Genomic DNA, 12961 nt, shown 5'->3' on the forward strand with positions numbered 1-12961 from the left:
ATAGTTTGATCCTTCTCTTTCTCCTTTTTTTTTTTTTTAAACCAGTCTTGATGGGGCTTATTAATGTTATTAGTTTTTTTTTGAAGAACAGGATTTGTTAAATTCACTTATTTTATGTCTGCTTTCTATTTAATAGATTTCTTCCCTTTCTTACCCTTTTTTCTCCCGTTTTTGGGGATGAAATGGGGATTAGTTTGCTTTTTTTAATACAAATATCTTGAGAGGGATACTTAGATAATTAGTTTCCAGCTTTATTATTATTATTCTTATTAACATAAGTATTTAGGAGTATAAATTTTACTCTAAGCATGGCTTTAATTGTATCCCTAAAATGTTGATATCATAGTTTTAAAAATTTTAAATCAAAATATTTTTAAGATTTCCATTTTTGGAAAAGAATTTGGAAATCTTTTTTTGGGGGGGGGCTCGTTTGTTATTTGGAAATATATTGCTTAAGGTCTGATTATTTGGGGATTTTTCTAATTATCTTTTTTCTGTAATTCCTATGTTAATTCCCAATAGTGGTAGCACTTGGAGAATATGCTTTGTGATTTCACAGTAGTTAAGGAACATCCTCTGTATTATTTGTTGAGCTCAGGATATTGTCACTTTTGGTAAATAAAGGCTCCACGTGGACTTTGAAGAAATGTATTCTACTGTTGTTCGGTACAGTGTTTTAAATATACGTCTTTTTTGATTGTGTTCTTGACATGATCTGTGTCTTTATACCCTTTTTGTGTCCATTTTATCATCTACAGAGATGTGTTTAAAACTCTCCCATTGTTGTGAGGTATGGCACACACACACATATATGCGTGTATATAATTATGTATTCTCCTGTTGTTACCATTGGATTTACTTTATACGTTTTGAGACTGTGTTCTTCAGACCGTACAGATTTTAAATTATTACATCTTCTTTATTAGTGAAATGCTTCAATTGTGTCTATGCCTCTTAAAGTCTAATTTGTCTTTTATTATTGCAGATATACTAGTTTTCTTTTGGTTAGCGTTTGCTGCTTACATCTTTTTATATGCTTCTAGGTTCGCTTCTGAATACACGTGCTGCATTTCTGTTTCTTGAAGGCATCTGAGCGGTGTCTGGGTTGCTCGGTCGGTTAAGTGTCCGACTTTGGCTCAGGTCATGATCTCATGGTTCATGAGTTCAAGCCCTGCATTGGGCTCTGTGCTGACAGCTCAGAGCCTAGAGCCTGCTTTGGTTTCTGTGTCTCCCTCTCTCTCTGCCCCTCCCCTGCTTGCACTCTGTCTCTCTCTCTCTGTCTTTCTCTCTCTCAAAAATAAACATTAATGGGGCGCCTGGGTGGCGCAGTCGGTTAAGCGTCCGACTTCAGCCAGGTCACGATCTCACGGTCCGTGAGTTCGAGCCCCGCGTCAGGCCCTGGGCTGATGGCTCTGAGCCTGGAGCCTGTTTCCGATTCTGTGTCTCCCTCTCTCTCTGCCCCTCCCCCGTTCATGCTCTGTCTCTCTCTGTCCCAAAAATAAATAAAAAACGTTGAAAAAATAAATAAAAATAAATAAATAAACATTAAAACAATTTTTTTAAAAAAGCATCTGATATTTTTATTTAGATAATCAATTTTTTGCTTGTTTTGAGTATTTAGTACATTTACATTGATTGTAATTATTGATTTTTCTGTATGGCAATCTATAATATGTCTGTTTTCTTTTTTTCCCTTTTTGTCTTTGTTATTTTTTTCTCCTTTTCTTCCTTTTGGATTAATTACACTTTTAAAGTGACTCCCATGGGGCACTTGGGTGGCTCAGTTGGTTAAGTGTCAGACTCTTGCTTTCGGCTCACTGACAGTGTGGAACTTGCTTGGGATTCTCTGTTTTCCTCCCTCTCTGCCCCTCCCCTGCTCATGCTGTTTTTGTCTCGCTCAAACTTTAAAAAAATAATAGAATGATCCCCTTTTCCCTCTATCCCGGTTAACTTATAAGTGACACATTCTTTTACAAGAAAGTGTCAACTAAATAGCCTGCTCCCTCTTTCTAATTAACAATATGGATTAGCATATTCAAATCTCTAAAAATACATTAAAAAAAAAAAGACCCGTTTGACATAATTTAATCCAGTGATTTTTTTTTTAATTTTTTTTTTAACGTTTATTTATTTTTGAGACAGAGAGAGACAGAGCATGAACGGAGGAGGGTCAGAGAGAGGGAGACACAGAATCTGAAACAGGCTCCAGGCTCTGAGCTGTCAGCACAGAGCCTGACGCGGGGCTCGAACTCACGGAGCGAGAGATCATGACCTGAGCCGAAGTCGGCCGCTTAACCGACTGAGCTACCCAGGCGCCCCAATCCAGTGATTTTCAAACTTATTTGGGAAATGCTATGGGGAGGTAAATACGGGCTCTCAGAACTCCCACCATCCTTGGCGAGACACCTGTCTAGACGCTTAGTCAAGCTGCATGACCTTTAGATTCTTTCTACAGTAGTTACTTCTTGATAAACTTTGATAAAATGTGTAGAGAATTTGGGGTTATATAATAGGGCAGCCACGAGCCTGGTATTTCCTTATCAGCGCATGGAATTTGAGAATTAGTCTAGGAGACCATATGGTTAATATTGTTTCAGGAACCTTCCCAGGGACATGCCCCTGGGAAGGTGATAACTCACATGTAGCAGGAAGTTGGTTCAAAGACCTATAAGAAGGACATAGAGTCACGTATCACTTACTCCTCCCAGGGAAAGTCTGTCGTCATTGCAATCCTTGAATGGATGAACTAGGGTTCACCATTTCCCGGTCTGGTCTTTCAATTTAGAGGCTATCTGGTTTTTGATACTGTGAATTTTCAAGTTACAAAGCCCACCTTTAAGAAGATAAACACACTCAGATGCTTTGTCTGCGGATGTTAGCTAGAAGCTAATTAAGTATTGGAATCCGTGTGCTAAAAGTGAAGCTGTTATCTGAATAGTTAACGTTATACCATTTTCTTGACAATAATTAAGTAGCACGCATGTGCTCACCCAGAGGAGTGATCAACTCATTAAGACACAGGTTAAAAAGAAGCAATTATGTCACTCTTCCTGAGTATTTGCATTTGAAATAGGACTATAGAGAAGAGGGTAACACTGCAGTTCAAAGAAACACATCTCTAATGGTAAAGTTTTGATATTGTTATGCTTAATTGAACAGTCTTCCTTTTTTCCTATCCTTTCCGCAGGATGAAAAAAAAAAAAGATGTGTGATGGTAGATAATTAGAAAATAAAGTCTGATGTTAGAAAGAAAGAATGATTCCACTTAAATTGGAATCAAGTTTAGGTTAATTTTTAGTCCTTATAAAACGAGTGCAATTCTGAGAACTTGAAAATGTTAATAATCTTTTTTTTTTCCTTTCTCAGGTGTATCCTCTTTAAGTATTCAATTTGCCAAACTCCCAAAGGGATTAAAGCATTTAAATTTATCTAAAACCTCATTGTCACCTAAAGGTACAGTATATCTTATTTGTTTTATGTCTGTGATATTTCTGCTACACCATGCTACCTTTCAAAAGTTAGAATTATTACTCAGTTATGTACCTGCATACGTATCACAGTTCTCTGTTACAAGATAAAGAAATTCCGTAATTGGAGTGCTCATTGTCTAAGGCGAAATGCTTTCAGAGTGGAGAATCATTTTGAAATACAGTCTTTATAACTTCTTCACTTTCAGCCAGGGAGTGCTGCTTCCTCCGGCCTCACATTCCCAGAGGCAGCTGGTTGTGTTTTCTTGATTCATCCTTGGAAGGACTTCAGCCTTCCCCTCTGCTTCCCCTGCCCCCGCCCCCTTAAAAACCTGCTGTCAGATGGATGGTCTCTGCCCAGTCACACTGTAACTGTACCCCCTCTCTCCTGCTCTGGAAATGGCCTTTCCTTTGCCAGGTTCTCTTCTGACCCCACTTACCCTCCTCTCCGGGATCTAGTTGCTCAGCAAATCCTGCCCGTTCTCTTAACGTTTCCACGTTAGCACCCCTGTAATGCTCGAAATACTGCTGCAGGCATTGTGCCTTTGTACCTGCTTTGTCTTCTGCTTGCAAAGTCTCTCTCTCTTCCTATACAGGGAAACCTGCCTTTTCCCTCCTTCGTATCTCGTATCTCTCTTTCCCGTTTGCCTCCTTGACTACTCTCACCAAGCACTTCCCTTCTGATGCTTCTGGTCACCAGATGCATGGAGGTTTTCAGTCACACCAAGCGATTCTCTGTGACGCCAGCTGGGTGACCCACAATTTAACTCAGTTCTGACACTGTCTACCCAGAGGTTGCATCAGAGCCCGCACATTAAGGGCTCAGTCCCACAAGATTGCTCCCATTCCCCTCCAGATGCCATTTGCAAGCCTAGGTTATTGGAAGTTCCAGAGACCTCACCTTGGGGTTGATTCATTGGCTAGAGCGGCTCACAGAACTCAGGGAAGCACTCGTGTTTACTCGTCTCTTAAAGGATATGATGAAGGACACAGAGGAGCAACCAGGTGAGGTCTGATAGGGTCCTGAGCTAGGAGCGTCTGTGGAGCTGGGGTGCTCCCCCCTCCTGGTGTGGATGTGTTCGCCAGCCTGGAAAGTCCCCAGAACCTGTGCTATTGACATTGTAGGGAGGCTCCCTCAAACTGACGTGATCAATGACTAACTCTGTCTCCAGCGCTGTTCCTGGAGGTGGGAGGTAGAGGAACTTAAAAATTTCAAGCTTCTAATCATGGTTTGGTCACTGTGGGGACCAGCCGCATCCAGGATCCCACCCAGGGTCACCCCATTAGAACAAAAGATGTCCCCAGTGCTCTTATGAGTTGGGAAATTCCAAGGGTTTGGGGAGCTCTGTGCCAGGAATGGGGCAGAGACCAATATATGTGTATTTTCTATTCTCTCACACATCACCTTAAATTCTTGGAGAGCTTCAGCTTTTTTTTTTTTTTTTTTTTAATAAAACACTCATTTGTGATTGTCTCTTCTGAGACATATCCCTCTTCCCGTGACCTCAGTAGAAGTGCTCTTTCCTTTGTGTTACTTCTACAACACACGATTGATCGCATTATTACTTCTGCATCTGACATTACTATATAAATGCTGTGTTCCCCTCCTAGAAAGGGGCTACCCTGTCCCCTCTTATCTCCATGTCTCCGGCGCCTGGCACAGTGCCTGGGCCACGGTCGTGTTTAATGACAGTTTCTTGAATTGAACAATGTGCCATTTCTTTTTTTTAACATATATTTTTTTAATGTTTATTGTTGAGAGAGAGAGAGCACGAGCAGGGGAGGGGCAGAGAGAATGGGACAGAGGATCCGAAGTGGGTTCCACAGTGATAGGACAGAGCCCGACACGGGGCTTGAGCTCACGAACTGTGCGATCATGACCTGAGCCGAAGTTGGACGCTTAACCGACTGAGCCACCCAGGCGCCCCAAAAGACTTGGCATTTCTTAAACGTATCACTGTCTTTCAAGGGCTGTATGCGGAGGGCCTGAGTGTCAGTTCTCAATCAGGGGGCCTGGGGGGCCTGATTTTTTCACTTAACACGAACATGTCTTCGCAAGGGCCTGGTTCCTCACTTACGTCATTTGTGAGATGGAATTAAGCGTAGCTACCTCATCAGAGGCGGGGACACCAAGTAGCTAATATACATACAGAGGGCACAGGGGCCTGTACCACCATCATCGGTATCATCCGCAGCATCTTGCTGTGTCACATGTTGTCACATGCTTTCAACCCCGGTGTCCGCACGCACAGATCTGGTGAATTCCTGCTCCCGCTCAAGATTGAGCTTGTGTCTCACTTTCTCCTTGGAGCCTTCTCTCAGTCACACCCCGCGCAGTCAGATTCTCCTCCCTCTCTGTCCCATAGCCCTTGGCAAATTCCTGTTTTAGCATGTTTCCCACGGTGTGTTGATTGTGTCCTAGCCCGGAGCTTCCGGACGGTCAGGGCTTTGCCTCATGCGTTGCCGTGTCCCTGGCGCTGGGCCATTGCGGGTTCTTACCGAATATGTCACAGGTAGAGCACAGTGGTCCCTTGGTGATGTCCTACCCATGCCGACCATACAGTTAACTCTAAGAATGATTTCAAATTGGGCTGGTTTGTGCAAGCCCCATGATTTCACGTGCAGACATTTAGATTTAGGCGCCAAGGTGACTTTTCAAAGGGGAACATTTTTCCAGGAGTCCTTGTTTCCTGGGCCGATGCCTGAAGCTGTCCAGAGATCATCAAGCTGAGTGCGGGCCCACGATGTTACCACTCTCTACTTCTAATCCGTTTCGTAGAAACCTTCTGATGATCATCAACGCACTGTCAGTTTACGGCAGAGACTTAGAAGATCCTGCAAAGCGTGAATAAGAAGGCCACAATTCCTCGCAATGCCGTCACCAAACCATGACGAGACTGTCACTGTTGACAGCTCGGCGCCCATGCTTCCATACTGTTCTGTCTGTATGTAGTTTATCTCTATGCCTACGTACAGACGCATGTGCGCATATGGTATTCCACTACACTTACCATTTCATAAACTTTTCTTCCCACCCAGGAGTGTATTGTGATCCGCTGTGACCGCAAACCCTTGATTACTCTCAGGGGCTTCATACCGTTCCAGTGCGTGGAAGACGTTCCCTACTTTACATAAATGATCTGTGACCATACGTTTACTTGGTTTCTAATTCTTCAGTAATGCACACAGTGCTCACATGACTTCCCTGTGTTATTATCGATCATTTGTTACTTATTTAGGAGAAATTACATAGAACTACTGGATCAAAAAGGGTGTGCATTTTTGTAAAGCTTTCTTTTGATGTTTATTGTCAAGCTGTCCTCTGAGTTATCTGCACCAATCTCCACGTTCCCACCGCCACTTGATGCTGTTCTCCTTCGTTGTTTGTCAATCACATCAGCCAAAGTGTTCTGATACTTTAATTTTGCTTTCTTCTCTTAGTGCTTAGGTGTATTCTTCCCCCCGCCTTAGCCCACCCCCATATCTTAGTCACGTGTCTTTCTTTTGAAGGAAGTTGCTAGTTTCCATCCATCGTTGCCTCTCTGTTTGCCATATTAACCTTTTTTCTTAATTTATGTGAATTCCCTACATGTTAAAAGTATTAATCATTCATCATGTGTCCAGAGGTGTCACTTAAAAATTTTTTTTATTTATTTATTTTGAGAGAGAGAGAGAGAGAGCAGGGGAGGGGCAGAGAGAGAGGGAGGATCCCAAGCAGCCTCCGTGAGGTCAGTGTGCAAAGCCCGACGCAGGGCTCAAACCCAATAAACTGTGAGATCATGACCTGAGCCAAAATCCAGAGTCGGACATTTACATGACTAAGCCACCCCGATGCCCCGTAACTTTTTAAAATTTATTCATTTTTTGTTGAGGTATAATTGACATATAACATGATACTAGTTTCTGGCGTCCAACGTAATGATTTGAGATCTGTATTTATTGTGAAGAAACAATCACCGTAGTAAGTCGAGCTAACGTCTGTCAACACACATAGTTGTATCTTTTTTTCCCCCAGGTGATGGGAACTTTTAAGATTCTACTCTTAGCAGCTTTCAAGTACACAGTACGGTATTAACTATAATCACCATGCTGTGTGGTCTCTTTTTTTAGAATAGAGGTACTTTTAAAAAACAACTTGAATTTATTTATTTTAATGTATGTGTTCATTACTGTGAAACAGGGGGATGTGGAGATCATTTATCGTCCCAAGGACAAGTGTGGGGTCTGGGGTGCCTCCATGCCACCACTCGCTGTGTTCCTATGTCTCAGGCGAGGCGTCGTGAGAGTGGGTGGGGCCCCGTCCTCTTCCTTGGGGGTGACCTTCCTTCACAAGTAAAGGTCACCACGCCATGTTTCTCTCTTCTCTGCCATAAAATGCGTGTTTTGAGAATTAATATTGTTTAATGATATTGTGGCCCAGATGATTTTACGCTTCCCTTCCTAAGATGGATATCTTGAAATGCTGGGGATTTTATTTTTAATGGATTTCTTAAAAGGATTTCATTATTCTTGCAGACTTTTCCCATTGTATCTGAAAGGTTTGCAGATTCACAATAACTCAGATTCCTTTGCAGTTTTAATCTTCTGCTGAATTTGACTAACGTTTGTATTTTAATTCTATGAAAACATTTACGTTCATGGCTCCATAATTCAAGACAGATTTTTTTTTTTTTAAATCTCCCCATGACATCCCCACTGTCTCCAAATACCCTTTCTCTTCCTCAGATGTTAGCTCAATGAGAGTTTTCTGGATTTCTAGTAAATGTCCTGCTGGTTGCCAGATTATGTCAAGGCAGGGCCATCTGGTACCACCTTTTTTCCAGCTGTAAACACTCCAATAATAAATACAAAGAACGGTCACAATCACTAGATGGCCAGAATCGAGAACGGCATGTAAATCTGTGTTTAGTTTGGGCTGTAAGAGCCCTGATTGTTTCCATCCTATATTTTTGTAATTTCCTGCTCTTAGTGTGCTTGTTAACACGGGCCTCACGTGGATGTGGCCTCAAGAGGTGGGAGAGGAAGTCCTTCATTCTGTTTTGGGAGCACAGAGCCGAGCGGAGGACGTAATTCTCTCCTGATTCCGTTCAGATGTTGGCCTGCTGCCAAGCACCCGTGCTCATCAAGGAGCGTTTTGCTGTCGAGACTAATTTGACCTTCTGATTTCGGAATTTATTTCTCAAGTTTTGGTATAACCTCCCTCAGGAAGTGGTTTTACAAATGGTTTTGTTGACGAGAGAGAGTCTGGTATTCTCCAGGTTACGCCGTTGCGAGGCACGCTAACGCTGCGGAATAGTGCAGACTGAAGGAAGTTGGTCATTTAAAGAATCGTAGGCGTTACCTTCAGAAATTCACCTTCTAGAGTCCATTACAAGTTCCTTTTATCTCGCGTAATTCATCAAATCTCCAGCTTCTTCATTGCCCTGCACCTGTTTCTTAACCTCTTTGATGGTACTGACCTCACCGGCTTGTGATTACTTGACTGTGTCTCCCACCGCACTGGCTTCTAGAGGGTAAGATAGGACCCCCTGGGCCTCCGGAGCCCATGCCTGGTCGGCAGTAGGCTTTCGATAAAGTTCTGTGGCAGTGAATAGGTATTTCTTGTGTAGTCTGATGTTTCATGCTGGAATTTATTCCTTTTCCTTCTTGATGGTCTTTGGAAGTTTTTGAGGGTAACGAATGGATCTTATTTATGTTTATTTCCCAATCCCCAGCAGTTATAAATGTTTTATGAGTGCTAAATAAATGCTGAATTGACCACCAAGAATTTCTCCCCCACCCCCAGGACTTAACTAGGATGTTTTCCCTCCACACCTCTGCGTCTTCTCCTTCTGCGTACCCAAGTGCACCCTCACCTTTGAGAAGTGGCTCACTCGCCTTTATCAGGCACGTCCTGCAGTGGGTTCTTGTAACTACCTAGTCTTACCCAAAAGAGAAGATAATAACCCCTTCATCAGTACGATACACCAGGCATTCTAAAGTTAGAGCAGAGGACTGCTCCGGGGTGGGGCTGTATTTGGAACCCTCTGCTTCTTTCTTGGAGCGCCTGGCTGCAGCCTGCCGCTGTGACCAGTTCTGGCTGTCGTTGGAAGACCCCACCCTCGTCCTTTCTCCTGAGGAAGACTCTGTGCGAGGTGGACGAACACCCCCTTCCCTGTCTCCCTGTAGGGTGGTTAAGACAGGCTGGGGTTTTCAAGGAGAATGTTACTGGAAAAAGAATTACAAATGTGCATCCAATTTAGAAATAGCCATATTTCCAAAATACATAGATTGGAACCGTGAACTGTAGAAACGTGAGGAGCTTTGCCGTATCCCATGTCCCCGTTACCTTGAGAATGAGCATCAGTGCTGATGTGTTTGTTGACCTCTTTGAAGCCCAGTGAGCCACCAGACTGTCTGGGCCCCCATTTTGTATGCAGTGGGAACCTCCTAGAGCCTCTCATCCCTCTTGGAGAGAAGCGGCCTGATGAAGAGCTGCCTACTGCAAGGCCAACAGGCCATGACTGTTACCCACACAGAAAAGAACGTGGCTCTGTCCTCACGGAACATTCTTGCCCTCCTTGTGTATTTATTCTTTGTTTTTGGAGGTTGGTAATACCCGTTCGGTTCAGCTCAGTTGACTTTGACTTGAGCCATTTACGTTTCATGTGTAAGCAGTGTATGGAGTGTTAATTATCCATTTTTCTTTCCGCTTCTTTCCTACATTGTATACCGATCATTTTTTTTCGCTCTTTGTAATAATTCATTTCCCTCTGAATTTTGCCCTGAGTACGTATACAATATATTAGGTAGACCAGTGATCTACATCCAGTATTAGCTTCTAAGTACTTTAGTTTAGTCCCTGCAGCTGTTTCCAATTTTCCATTTTCTCTCCAGCGGCTTTTGGGGAGGGGGGCTTTTCCCGTATTCTCCCTCTCCCAGTCTCCATCCTCTCTCCACTCACAAAAGCACCTCCCTTCCTGCGCCTTCTCTCTCCCCAAGGTCACTTCTCCGTGCCGCGTACCTGCTGAATTCTGTGGTTCAGGTTGTGCAGACTGTTGTGTTGACCCTCCAGTCTTCTAGGAGTGTAGGATGGTTTAGTGTTGGTCTGGCTGTATTTCATGGGTATGAGACACACAAAAAACTTCCATGCTGTTCTGCCATCTTGGCTCCTCCCTCCCAGCTTCTAAGTACTTTAAATAGGCTGAAGTACCGCAATATGTACCCACCTCACTTAAATCCTGTGCACTAAGTCAGGAACACCTAGCAGAATTAAGAGAAAGATAGAAATGACCAGTCAGACTTGTGTGCATCATATTAAGACTTCAAAGTCAAATCCTTCCCGTCCACATCAGAAGAAGAGCTGAACGAAGCCAATTCTGTCTCTTTCCCCTACTCGGTGAGAGGGCTGTGTCTGTGAATAACCTGTTCTTTCTGAGGGGATGTCAAAAGAAGATACTCCTACCTTTTGGGGACGGTACCTGTGGGTAACCTCAGTCCTGCCATTTGATGTGGCTGCTGGGTCATGTATAGAAACTCCCAAACCTCATTGTGTTCCCTGGAATGGATATTGAGCCTGGATCTTCTCCATGTTGCAGGGGTGAATAGCCTTTCTCAGTTCCTCAGTGCCAACCCGTTGACCGCCACCACCCTTACCCATCTCGACCTCTCAGGGAACGTCCTCCGTGGAGATGACCTCTCGGTAGGTTTTCCTTCCCCACGGGCAGGTTCAAAGACGCTGTATTCCAAACATGGCTTTCCTCATCTCCCCTTATAACACTTTCACATCATTTAGTTATGAGCTTACGAGCTGTTTTAGAGAAAAATTCCAGAGCCTTCCTTAATTAAGTGTAGTCTAACACAGGTATATTTACCCCCTTCACTTAATGTTGCTGAACTACAAATTCTTTTTGGATATGCTTTTTCTGACGGACCTCTTTTCTCTTCATTTGAACCATTATTGCGCCTATGAAAGTTGATAAGAGAGATTGGAAATGTAAACTGAATGATTTTGTCATTAGATAATACTGTTGAGACAGGTGAGTTTTTTAATAGTTAGTTGGAGGAGGATATGGGCATAAAGTCCTCTCCTATATTCCACAAACATAGTAGGGTGAGTGGAGAGTCGACAATAAATTGGAGCCACTCTTTAAGGAAGTTGGAGCGTGCCTTCTTACGTCTCTCATGTGTGGCTTTCCCTGTAAGGCAAGGAAGATTGCCACTGTCCTTTTTGTAGGACTTTTTTCCCCTCTGCCTGATACTCGAAATCATTTTAAGTAATTCTGTTTCCTGGGATGCCGTGACTTTTTTTTTTTTTTTTAATGTTTGTTTATTTTTGAGAGTGTGAGCCGGGGAGGGACAGAGAGAGATGGGGACAGAGGGTCCGAGGCAGGCTCTGGGCTGACAGCAGCGAGCCCAGCGCGGGGGCATGAACTCATGAACCGTGAGATCACGACCAGAGCTGAAGCCAGACGCTTAACCAGCTGAGCCACTCACTTGCCTCCCCTGAGGGACCACGGCTTTTTCCATGCATTGCCCCATTTTAGTTGTCACCTTCAGTGATGATTCGTAAATGTGCTCCTTCCCAAGATGAAACAAGGAGTCCAGTGTGAAACCACTAACACATTACAGTTACAAAGTAGAGGACTAGAGAGAGCAATAAAAGAGAGTCTGAAGATTAAATAAAAAGACTCTGCTAACATAGGGGCATTAGTAGTCACTCAAGAGAGCAAAGTAGCTCAGGACTTTTTCTCTGGCCAGGAGTGGGTCTTGTCCCCCAGCTTGCCTCTGGGGAAGAAGTAGAATGATGAGGCCTGGGTGAGTAGGCCTCAGCCCCAGACAGGCTGATGTTCTGGGATCCCTGCAGCAGGTGCAGGGAGGGGCTTACCCAGCCCCGTGCCTTCAGGGCCAGCAGCCTAGCAGGACCTGCCTCTTTGGAGGAGTGTTGGCCAAGTAGGGTCTTGTCACCAATGGAGGGTGATTAGAGCTCCCCCAGCTGGTGGCCGGGAGTAAAACCACAGGCAAAGCCTGAGAGAAGCAGAGATCTTTAGGGAAGCGAGAGCAAATTATTTTTCTGAATCAGAACTTCTCATAATGCAGTCTGCTGTGTGTGTGTCTAGTGAAAGTACTTACAGGCTAGTCATTTGCTTTTCTGAGTTCCTTGGTAGAGAGGAGTTTTCTCAGGCATCATATAGCCAAGCTGCTGCACTGTGAGTCTTTGCTAAGGACGAGGGCATCTCAGCGTAAGCTTGTTTGTTTTTGCAAGGACCTGGTGACATCCAGTGAGGCACAGGACCGTTAGCTATTTGCCTGGTGTTGGGAGCTTGGACTCGGTTGGTTATCGTGGACTCTGGAAGTTTCTACTCAACACGGGGCGATTAGAGAAGAACAGGGCTCTTAAACTTGTTTGATGTTCTTGCACAGGAATAAGGAGAGACTTTAGGCACCGTGACCCCTTGAAAGCTGACGTGTCTTAGCTCTATGTGAGATTAAACCTAAGCGAATAGTGCCGTCAG

The 12961-nt window shown here is 43.9% G+C and overlaps 1 protein-coding gene across 7 annotated transcripts in view; it reads left to right on the forward strand.

Moving 5' to 3' along the window:
- CARMIL1 (capping protein regulator and myosin 1 linker 1) overlaps positions 1-12961 on the forward strand; it is a 308332-nt gene that overhangs the window by 170947 nt on the left and 124424 nt on the right. For all 7 annotated transcript variants that reach the window (XM_053223218.1, XM_053223219.1, XM_053223222.1 and 4 more), the window contains 2 exons: positions 3367-3453; positions 11045-11148. In XM_053223218.1, the coding sequence (XP_053079193.1) occupies positions 3367-3453; positions 11045-11148 (191 nt within the window). The remainder of the gene's footprint in view (positions 1-3366; positions 3454-11044; positions 11149-12961) is intronic.

Source organism: Acinonyx jubatus, chromosome B2, assembly GCF_027475565.1.
Source record: "Acinonyx jubatus isolate Ajub_Pintada_27869175 chromosome B2, VMU_Ajub_asm_v1.0, whole genome shotgun sequence".
Lineage (NCBI taxonomy): Eukaryota > Metazoa > Chordata > Mammalia > Carnivora > Felidae > Acinonyx > Acinonyx jubatus.